Source organism: Asparagus officinalis, chromosome 4 (assembly GCF_001876935.1).
Source record: "Asparagus officinalis chromosome 4, Aspof.V1, whole genome shotgun sequence".
NCBI lineage: Eukaryota > Viridiplantae > Streptophyta > Magnoliopsida > Asparagales > Asparagaceae > Asparagus > Asparagus officinalis.
Window position 1 is genome coordinate 69,420,330 of NC_033797.1, and position 11,732 is coordinate 69,432,061.

The 11,732-nt window shown below is 39.5% G+C and overlaps 1 protein-coding gene across 7 annotated transcripts; it reads left to right on the forward strand.

The window, feature by feature from the left end:
* LOC109837672 (DUF21 domain-containing protein At4g33700-like) lies at positions 5,263-10,206 on the forward strand. 7 transcript variants are annotated; one of them, XR_002246385.1, is made up of 7 exons: positions 5,263-5,771; positions 6,215-6,279; positions 6,704-6,843; positions 6,916-7,003; positions 8,178-8,251; positions 9,695-10,031; positions 10,167-10,206. XR_002246385.1 is itself a non-coding variant. In XM_020405995.1 (6 exons), the coding sequence occupies exons 3-6, from the start codon at positions 6,791-6,793 to the stop codon at positions 8,836-8,838; spliced, it is 315 nt and encodes a 104-aa protein (XP_020261584.1). In that variant the 5' UTR covers positions 5,263-5,771; positions 6,215-6,279; positions 6,704-6,790; the 3' UTR covers positions 8,839-9,640. The 7 variants fall into 7 exon arrangements, 6 of the variants coding, with proteins under 6 accessions (XP_020261584.1, XP_020261588.1, XP_020261585.1 ...); XM_020405995.1 differs by lacking the exons at positions 9,695-10,031; positions 10,167-10,206 and adding an exon at positions 8,757-9,640 and having other exon boundaries at positions 6,916-7,021; XM_020405999.1 differs by lacking the exons at positions 9,695-10,031; positions 10,167-10,206 and adding an exon at positions 8,757-9,640 and having other exon boundaries at positions 6,708-6,843; positions 6,916-7,021.

Sequence of the window (11,732 nt, forward strand, 5' to 3'; positions counted from 1 at the left end):
TGTTTCCCGACTGTCTCGGGCTTGTATTTTCTTCCGTTTTACGTATTTGGTCGTCTTGTTGACTTGCACGCGTCGTTAACTTACTTCATGCGCTCGTTAGCTTCTTTACGGCACTTGGAACTGACCGACAAGCGTGGCGAGCACTTTGGATCTGACTGACAAGCGTGGCGGGCACTTTGGATCTGACTGATAAGCGTGTCGGGCACTTTGGATCTGACTGACAAGCGCGTCGGGCACTTTAGATCTGACCGACAAGCGCGACGGGCACTTTGGATCTGACCGATGCATACGAGCTGACTGGTGAGCACGCGTTGACTGACGATTGACGTGCGCGAGCTGACTGACGCGCGCGGGCTGACCGACAGGTGTGACGGCCAATTGGAGGTGGCCGGTGAGCGCACGAGACACAGTTGGTTTGCAATTCCTGTTCATGCACTTATCGATGTCAGATAATCCTCCTAGACTCGGATAACGATGTTCGTCATCTTCTCTCCGTCTCGAGCTGTGTGTGGACACCTATAGGCATTTTTAGACGCCTACAGACTGCAGAAAGTCCAGAGACTTTTCCAGCTCGCGTGCACGTTTGTGGCCGACCGTCGCGCCACTCGCGGTCGACCGCTGGAAGTCTAAACCTGTTTTCTGCCATTTTTTCTGTATTCTCTTCAATTCTCCATCTCGGTGAAGTTTTTTAAAAACTGAGCTGACACCAAACAAAGAGCCCCAATGCGTCGTCTCTCCAAAAATCGGCTACACAATCGATGGTTGCCTACGTACCCCCTCTCCCAAGGGATCAAGCCGTCCGTAGTTCATCCAAATAGCCGTCAACGGCCTCAATAATCACGAATGTGCGACAAGTTTCGACAATGATCAAACTTGTTGCTCGGAACCACCTTAGTGAGCCGGATTATCCTTCGTGTGGACCTTCACAATCTCCACATCGCCATCTTCAAAAAAATCCCGAACGAAGTGATAACGAACGTCAATGTGCTTCGTCCTTGCATGAAAAACCTGATTCTTCGCCAAATAGATAGCACACATACTATCACAATGAATAGTAACGAATCGCTGTGATATACCAAGTTCCTCCAAAAGTCCTCGAAGTCAAATAGCCTCATTCACAGCCTCCGTAATCACCATATACTCTGCCTCCGTCGTCGACAAAGCCACCGTAGACTGTAAGGTTTACCTCCAACACACTGGCGCACGGGTCAAAGTGAACACATACCCCATCGTAGACCGGAACTTATCCAAATCCCCAACATAATCCAAATCAACATAGTCAATGTACAACTGCCCACCTGTAGTGTCCCGCTCATAAATCAAATAAAAATTGAGCGTACCTCGAATATACCTCAAAATCCATCTCACGACATCCCAATGACCCACTCTTGGATCGTGCATGTATCTCAAAACCATGCTCACCACCTATGACAAATCTGGCCTCGTACGTAACATCACGTACATCAAGCTCCCAACCGTGCTCGCATATGAAGTCTTCGACATCAACTCTCGATCTTTAACTGTCTTCGGTGAAAGATTAGCTGAAAGCTTCAAATGGGCTCCCAAAGGTACACTAACTGGCTTCGTATCCATGCTGACATGAAATTACTGTAGAACCTTCTTCAAATAAGCCACCTGTGTCAAACAAATTCTACCATGCTCTTTGTCTTTGCCGATCTCTATCCCTTAAATACGCTTAGCCTCACCCAAATCTTTCATATCAGACTATTTTGGAAGTTGTGCCTTCAACTCATCTATAGAAGATCTGGAAATAGAGGCAACCAACATGTCATCAACATAGAGCAACAAATAGATATACGCACCTCCTTTTAACTTGTGAAAATACACTCAAGGATCAAACGGGCTCCGAGTGTACGAATGAACAATCATAAAACCATCAAATGGCCTATACTACTGTTGAGGAGGAGACTGCTTCAAACCGTATAACGATTTCTTCAACCAGCAAACCAGATTTTCCTTCCCTACAGCTCGGAATCCCAATTGTTGAGTCATATATATTTCTTCATCAAGATCACCATGAAGAAATGTCGTCTTCACATCCAATTGATCTAACTCTAATCCATACTATGCCACCAAAGCTAGAAAAATCTGAATCGAAGAGTGCTTCACCACTGGAGAGAAAACCTCGTTATAATCAATACCTTCCTCCTGTGCATAGCCCTTCACAATCAATCTAGCCTTAAACCTCACTGGAGTGCCCTCAATGCCCTCCTTCTTCATGTATACCCACTTGTAACCAATCGCCTTTCGCCCCTTTGGAAGCTCAACAAGCTCACACATATCATTCTTATGAAGAGACTCCATCTCCTCCTGCATAGCCACTTGTCATGAATCAACCTCCGAATTCTGCTCGGCTTCTCTGAATGTAGTAGGTATCAACTCATCGATACTCTCCATCGGAAGTGCATATGCAACTACTGTATCGATATACTGTGCTGGTATCCATATGTCTCTTCTCAGTCTCTGAACCATAATAGAATCCTGAACCTAAACCGTCGGTCTCTAATCCTGCACAATTGTACCCGTATCCTCCCCGTCATTGCCATGCTCTCCTGGCGTCACCTCAGTTAGCACTCTAATGGATACTGTACCATCTGGACAATGTGGAGCTGCAGCGATCTTCACCACCTGTGATATCTCCTCCGTTGGGTCGCTCTCCACCTGATGAGACCTGAGAAGCTTCAAGATAGAAGTCTCATCAAACGTGATGTACCTACTCAGCATAATCTTCCTATCAATTGGATCTCATAGCTTGTATCCCTTGACACCACGCTTGAATCCTACAAATATGATCTTCCTAGCTCGAGGTTATAACTTATCAGTCTTCACATGATAGTATGCAGGGCACCCAAATACCTTGAGCTGGTCATAGTCGTGTGCTGGCTCTCCCAACCACATCTCTATAGGGGTCTTCCCCTCAATCACAGATGAAGACAGCCTGTTAATGAGGTGGCTCGCATATGAAAGTGCCTTAGCCCAAAAGATCTTCTTCAAACTACTATGCGCTAACAAATATCGGATCTTCTCCAGCAATAACCGATTTAACCTCTCTGTCATCCCATTCTGCTGTGGTGTATGACTAACTATGAAGTGTCTCTCTATGCCCTCGTCTCGACATAGCTACAGAAAAGGGTCTGATGTGTACTCACTGTCGTTGTCAGATCGCAACGTCTTGATCTTTTTCCAATTCTGCTGTTCCAACCTCTTCTTTCACTCTGCAAATATATCTAGGACTTCACTCTTCTTCGTCATGGTGTACACCCAACAACGCCTAGAATAGTCATTAACAAACGTGACGAATTAATATCGACCACCAAGTGATGCAGTCTTGGTGGGACCCCAACATCTGTATGCACATAATCTAGGATGTCCATCGTCCTATAAATGGCAGTCCTGAACTTTACCTTCGTCTTCTTTCCAAGAACACAGTGCTCACAGAACTCAACTTTTCCACTCTTGGCTCCCTTCAAGAGCCTCTGCTTGCACAAAACTTGCAGTGGCTTCTCTCCTGTGTGCCCCAACCTGTAGTGCCAAAATATGCTAATATCCATCTCTGAAATAACTGAAGCATCCTAACCAATCTCGATGCTCCCCTTTAGATAATATAAGTTTCGATTGCGGACTCCCTTCATCACCACCAAAGATTTCTTAATAACCTTTGCTATAGCATTCTCAAAGGTCACCCTGAATTCCTTTGCCTCTAAAGCTCCAACTGAGATGATATCCTTCTTCAACTGAGGAACAAATCTCACATCCTTCAATTCACGGACTACTCCATCGTGCATCAGAATCCTCACGTACCTATCCCATAAATGCTACAGGATTGATCATTTTCCATGACAAAAACACCCCAATCGAGTCTCTCAAATGATGAAAATCAATCTCGTCTAGGAGTCACATGATAAATAGCGTTAGAATCTAGCATACAATCTGATGCATTTAAGTAGTTCACCTCTGGAGTAATCAATAAAGAAAAGCTCGAATCATCGGAATCATCGCCTTTCGTAACATTCACCTCATTGGCCTTCAGGCCCTTTTTCTTGCTATTCTCTTCTCCTTGATCTTTGGACAATCTCTCTTCTAATGTCCATGCTCTTTGCAGAATGCACATTGGTTCTTTCCTAGCTGGTGATGGCCTATCGACTTTGACTTGCCTCTATTGCCACCTCTTGGATATAGGCTTCTACCTCTCGTCGACAAGGCCTCTCCTGAAGTACTAGCGCGGAAAGTCTCATTGTCCTTCCTTTTCAAATCATAATTCGTCAAAGCGTTAGTTACTTCACTATAAGTGATAGAAGATCTCCCGTTCAACAAAATAAGTACAAATGTATCATACTCCTCATCCAGTAAGGAGCCCAAAAGAATAATAACCTTATACTCATCCGATATATTCTCATCAACATTGGCCAAGTGCGATAACAACTTAGTGTAGTTATTCACATGAACTTCTAGTGAGGTGCCTCGGGACATCTGAAATCTGAATAACCTGCGCAGCAAGTACAATCTGTTCTTACCACTCTTCGTAAGATACTTATTATTGAGAATTTCCCACATCTTTATTGCAGACGTCACCCCAGTCACATCATATTTTAGTTCCTGTTCCAAACAAGACCTGATCACCTCACAAGCGTTCTTATTCATCTTTTCTCATATCGCCTCTTCATATTTTGGTGGTCTCTCATGGACCATGATGGTCTCCTCCAAATTCTGAGCATTGAACGCATCCTGAACATCGCTCATCCACAAACTAAAATTGATCCTGCCGTCATACTTCACCATACTAATTTTAGTGTTCTGAAAACCAACTTGAAATGTACCTGGCATCTTACTGCTTTCACCAACTTCTTCACCCATAATCACAAACTCCAAATTATAAAGAAAGATTCAATCTTTATAGAATTTAGAACACTACAAGAAATCTGGTATTTAACGACCAAAATTAGTGAAGGGACCAGTTAACCGTCATTAATGTGCATATAATAACGACGGGTTTTAAAGCCTTCGTCAAGTGATTACAAAAATTAGAGGAATGATGTGAGATGGGATAACGGTTTTCTAATCCCTTCATTGATTTAATCCTAATACCGTCGTTATTAGGTCTCCTTAAAGACGAAGGGGTCCATTACCGTCATTAATGATACTCCTAATCATAATAGGACTGATAGATTAACCTATTACTATTAATTAACAAAACCCACAACCAAAATCCCCAAAGCCCCAAGTAGAATCCGAAACCTGAAATCCAAAATCCCTCATAACTACTCCTAATCATCCCTATAACCGCCGCAATATTAATTAAACCCTAGTTTAAAAAACCACCATCGCCCGTCTCCATCTTGTCATGTGTCTCCCTCTCGTCGTCGGCTCCCACTCGTCATCATCTCTAGCTCATCGTCGCCTCCTGCTCGTCATCATCTCTAGCTCGTCGTCAGCCAATCCAGTTCGACGTCGAGACTCGTCGTCGTCTCGAGCTCGTTGTCGGCTCCAGTTCGAAGTCCAGTTCATCATCATCTTCAGTTCGTGGTCGAGATCTCTTCGCCGTCGAGACCTCTTCATCGTCGAGCACCGCCACAATTAAAAACGGGCTTACCACAAGGAAGAGATGGTCGGTGAAAGAGCAAGGACGCCCTGAATCCAAATCCAGAGGTAAAAGAAAGATGATCGCATGGCGGGATTTTCAGCGGATGACATCTCTTATTCTCCTCTTCTATCTTCAAAACTGCTCGTGTCTCCATCATTTTCAGGTAAAGGTATGTGTGTTTGCGCTGCACTCTACCTGTCTTCAAAACTGCTCGTGTCTCCATCATTTTCAGGTAAAGGTATGTGTGTTTGCGCTGCACTCTACCTGTTCGTTTAAATGCCTCATCTAAATTCTCGATTCACTCTGTTATTTTTCTTAACTTAACTCGAGTACAAGCACCATCGCCTTTGCCAACCTTTAAAGTAAGGATGGATTCCGTGTAGATTTCAATTGATTGCAACTTTGATCATTTTTTTCCTTTTCTTTAAAATTGGTGGTGATAGCTTTTAGGGTTTTTATGGTTGTAGGTTAGAAAAGAGAAATTAGGGGACATAATCACCGCACTCCAGCAACTGGTTTCGCCTTTTGGATAGATGATATACATTTTCCTTCTTCTTTCATCTTTTAGTTTCATTAAATTCCTTGGTTAATTAACTTTGTTATTATATGCAGACTGATACAGCATCAATTCTTCATAGGCAATTGAATACATTAAGTTACTACATGAGCAAGTCAGTGTAAGTTTTTTGCTTAATTAATTGTCTTCTTAATTAAGATATAGCAGTTACATTTTGGTTGAAAAATAAAATCAACTTGTTTCTCAATTCTTGATATTTTGTATGATTTTAGCTCTTGAATTGGGGGTTTTCTAATGGCTTGAAAAAGTCTGTTATGTAGAATAATTACTTGAAGCTTTGTTGGAAACATAACTTGAATCCAAACTTTTGAAATTCTAACGATTTTATGCATTTTTATTATTTTTCCTGTAATCTCCCAGATTAATGTAAGTTTATGTAAGCTTAAGCAATCTTAGTTCTTCTACTTCTCTGACTTTATGCAAGACAGGTGTATCAGATTGAATGCATATCTGCAAATTATGCTTGATATTTTATTTAAAACTACATATTTATCCTAACTCTTACACGCTCAATTGATTTTTAGGCAGGTTAGGGTGGGGAGCTAACTCATTATGAGACCACAATTATTTCTGGAGCCCTGGAATTGACCCAAAAAACTGCTAAAGATGTTATGACGACAATCTCCGAAATTTTTTCCCTTGATATAAACTCTAAGCTTGACATGTATGTGATTTGATCATCATACTAATGGTTTCTATCTACACTTTCACTGCACTAACTTTTCTTTCTTACTAGGCACACTATGGGTCTAATAATGAGCAAAGGGCATAGTCGTGTTCCTATATATTCCGGAACTCCACATAATATTATTGGCCTTATTTTGGTGAGCTTCAAACTACCTGTAAGTTTGTTTACATTAGATGTAATGAGCATTCATCTAATATAATTGGATGTACTATTTTGTTAAATATCTGTCTTGTATGTCCCAAATTAAGATCATTGCAGAATATTGAGAAAACTTATACATATGGGGATAACTGCTCTTTGAGCCCTAGCAGAATAATTAGCTTGGTCTTTTTATATATAAAATATTTATTTTTAATGCTAAATGAAGGAATGGAGAATGTATATAGCTGTTTGTTTCACTCTCTAGAAATTTTTTTCCATTTTCTTGTGCGGTCTACCTTACTGCTGCTGCTGCTACGATTTTTCATCAGAGGCTAGCTGCTACCATGGTTCATCACAGACTTATAGAGTTAGGTTTATATATGCTTCATCATTCATAATTATTTGTCAACACGGACTACCTTCTTCAAGCACTGTTATGATGACTGTTGTGTGTATGGCGAGTTTAATTCCCTTCTGTAATCAGCAAGAAAATTATAGGTATTTTAGGAATTGATTGGTGCATTGCATTCCATAATGTTGTTTTTGGTTCAAGTGCCGTCACCTTATTTGGAGGAGTGTTTTTACACCAATAAGGTTCCTTGATACACTGTTTTTGGTTCAAGTGCCGTCACCTTATTTGGAGGAGTGTTTTTACACCAATAAGGTTCCTTGATACACATTTTTTCCTTTGTAAATTTGGCTAAAGCTTGGAGGAGTGTTTTTACACCAATAAGGTTCCTTGATACACATTTTTTCCTTTGTAAATTTGGCTAAAGCTATTCAGCTTGGTTTAACTCACTGATGCCTTTTGTTATGTGTATGTGCTTGCTCCACCTGCATTTTCCTTTGTTTCCTTTATATAAAACATCATTATATTGTTTCCTTCCCTTTCATTGAACACACTATTTCTTTTTGACCTTTTATGGCTAGAAATCTTTATTAGGAGTTAGAAAGTATTATTCCGCTATTGGTAAAATAAGAATTATGGGTAAGATGACAAAACTTCAATGAGAAAGATTCAATAGAAGCAGATGCAAGATGATTTCAACCTATACATTTAAATGATCAAGATTTCTCTGTGTGTGTGCGCGCATGTCTTTTTTTACTTTTTGTTTTTGAGGCAAATCATATTTCCTGTGATTGATAATGTAATTTTGTCTTCCTTCCAGGTTAAGAATCTGATTACTTGCCACCATGAAGACGAGGTTTCCATTAGGAATGTTACTATAAGAAAAATTCCTAGGTATGCGTTTGTCTTAAAAACAGATCAGAAGTTTTTTTTACTTATTCAAGGATAGCTTGTGGTAAAGTCTGGAGCATTACTAAACAGTCATTAGGATAGATTTTACACTAACTCCTATTTTCCATCAAATGTTTTCCATCCTTAAGTACTCTAATTATTTTTATGTTTGCACATTTAATTAAGTTCTCAAGTTGGTAGGCAATACTCAATTTAATATTTAAGCTATGCCTTGTGTATTATTTTGATATTTATGATATGCCTTTATCACATCTCCATTTGAAACACATTTCTAGAAAGACCTCGTTGCCTTATCAATAATGGTAATGCTCAATTAAGTTCTCAAGTTGCGATAACGTCTAATTTATCATTTACCATTTGTGTTGTCTCCTTGTTAAAAGAGTGGATGCATCAGCTAAAAGCACATTTCTTGGACAAGTTTGATCTGATCTTGTACAGGGTGATTTTGTTTCTTGATTTTTGTAACACAGACATCTACATGGTTCAGGATTTGTAGGAATTTTGTCAGCAAAAGCAAATATTATGTGATCCTTCCATGCACATGCATGTGGGCGGGAGGAAGCATGTGATTTTGCCTTTTCCAAGCTAAGTCGTAAAGATAAATCAGCTTGCAAATTAATGGATGGTTTCCTAACTGTTGAATCATGTTCCCCTATTTATGAATATGGTATACAGGTATAGCTAGCTCATGTCCTCGGAAAAGATAAAGAAAACTAAATAAATGTCATATGCACATTTCACATACATCATCTATCGATGTCTACTTTTCCAATTGGCTGGTCTCCTATGTCTTATGCACCACATTTTTTTAGTCGGATGTTATTGTAACATTGTGAGTAAATGCTAATACAAATTCATATCCTAGACAAATGCAGTTTTATCGTGAGAAACAAAATTTATAGAATCTCATAGCCTTTTTTTTAACTCGAAGCCAATAAATTTAATTTATCATTCTGATTTAAGAAGCTTGGACGTGGACACGGCATGGCAGGACATATGGTAAGCCATAAAAAGAACATATTAAATTCTAAAATAGTACAAATGTAGTAGGAATTGCATGGAAAGAAGTCTGAATCTGTACCTGTATTAACATGAGACAATCTGTATTTGTGTTTCATCAATTGTCATTCTTCAAAAACCTTCATCAATAGCAATTATGCAGCAAGAATTATTGTGTACGCATCATGTGTTCAAAAAAGTTGGGATGGAAGTGTGCATTCTTGCATCGATTACAATATGGTGTAGTGCCAAATTTCTTGTCCCATAAATTTCCATTCGTCACACGATCTTTATCAATAAAATCGATACTTACAAAAGTTGGGATCAAGATAAATATGTAAGTAGGATATATATATATATATATATATATTTAAATTTGATAATGATGCATTATATAGTGCTAACATATGAATTCAATTTTTATAGGATGAAATCGTTCAAGTCAAACAAGAAAACCCTTCACTTTCAGACATTGAGATAATTAAGAAAATCTGGGGGAAGCAATCTCATGGTCATATCATTGTATTTGGTGGCGGGACTACTTTGAAAGATTTGAGAGGACCGCTCCCTAGTCGATCGGATCTGGAAGAATGGGTTATAGAAGAAAAAAAAGAACCAGATGCTTCAACAACGCTTAGATGAGCAGGAGCAACAATAACAAAGGATGTCTGAGTTGGAGTCACAAGTGAAAGCTATGCAAGAACTTTTTTTTAGGCAATCACCTTCATTGACTCATCAAACTTGAGAACATGTGCATGACTAGGTAATTATTTTTTGTAAAATCTCTTATATACTTTTGTGATTGACTACTTGCACTAAAAAATATGAATTTTACTTAATAAGATAATATTTTCTTAATTGATATTTCTTAATTATATGTTGTTTTTAAAATTTTCAGGCTATCCATGCAAGATTAGGAGAGGTGGGGTAGCTCGAGTCTTCTTTTGACGATGATTAGAGATGAAAGAATGTGTCTTCCCCAAACTTTTATTTTAATTTGTTATAGATAGTTTCATGTATTTTTCTTTGGAACAATTAGGATATTAACTCTTGTTATTAGTATTGAATATTTGAGGATGGTGGAATTTTATTTATTGATGTTATTAATGAATGGAATTTATATTTTCCCTTTTATTCATTATTGGGTATTTTTAATATATTTGTGTTGTGAATCTTAGTGTCAGGTTGAGAATAATATGATAGTTGTCTATGAATGGAAAAACTATTATTAATGTATATTAGAAATTTGTAGTCTACAATGACGGTTTTATAAACCGTATTTTGTTCATCAACGAAGGGAAAGCACCATCGTTAATGGGATACTAATTACCCATTAAGAAGACTTTTACGACGGTATCCAACCGTCACTAATTAGTCTTAAACGACGGGAAAATATCCCCGTAACAAATGGTAACGACGGGAAAATATCCCGTCACTGATGGTAACGACGGGAAAATATTCCCGTCACTGATAGTAACGACGGTGATAATTACCGTCGTAAATATTAACGACGGTAATATGTTCCGTCGTTATAGACTCTATAACGACGGGTGGTATATCACATCGTGACCCTTTAGCGAAGAGGGCTTCAACGACGGGTGATGAAGGGATTTTTCCCCATCGTTAGCATACAATAACGAAGGATTTCAGCTCTTTAACGAAGGGAAATCCCTTCGTTAAAGATGTAATTTCTTGTAGTGGAAGTTACCCAACTGAACCCTAGAATGGATTTTAAATAGATCTCCTAACCACACGAGGAAAGCAAAATCTTCAACAACAACTCCAAACACTATCTCCACCGAAGCCTAGAACTCCAAGAACCAAGCTTCCACGACGAATCTTCCTCCACTTTAATGCCAAAACCCTAGATCTCAAATCTGAGCTCTGATACCAATTGTTGCGCGCCTATGTGGAAGCGTGCTCGCACACCAAACGAATCTGTGAACACGGGAGAAGAGAACTAACCACACACGAGCACAATTCAATCCAAATACGATAAATCAAACCAAACACAGAGATATACGTGGTTCGGCAATTTGCTTACGTCCACGGGAAGAGGATGTGGAGTTTCCACTAAATCAAGGAGAGTATAAAGGGTTACAATCTCACAAAATCAGTCAAATAAACTCTAAACCAAATTTCCCAACTTGCTCACAAGTTCTCCCTCTCAATATGCTCAGTATAATCTAAAATCTCTGTTAGAACTCTCCTCACCTAACCCCTAGAAAAGAGTGTTTCAATATATATCAAAACACAAACCCAACGCGAACAGGAAACCAAATTCAGACCCAGCCCGACTCGCAGTCGACCACAGAGCCACGTGCGGTCGACCAGATCCAACGATAGAAACTCAATATCACTACAGGGTTTGGCCGGTCGACCGCTGTGCCACTGGCAGTCGACTACGAAAAGTCTAGAGACTTTTTCAGCTTGCGTGCACATTTGCGGTCGATCGTCGCGCCAC

Coding starts and splice junctions, on each gene's coding strand:
- LOC109837672 (XM_020405995.1), top strand. CDS start 6,791: ATGACGACAATCTCCGAAATTTTTTCCCTTGATATAAACTCTAAGCTT. Junction 6,844..6,915: donor ATAAACTCTAAGCTTGACAT/GTATGTGATTTG, acceptor CTTTCTTACTAG/GCACACTATGGGTCTAATAA. Junction 7,022..8,177: donor TGGTGAGCTTCAAACTACCT/GTAAGTTTGTTT, acceptor TCTTCCTTCCAG/GTTAAGAATCTGATTACTTG.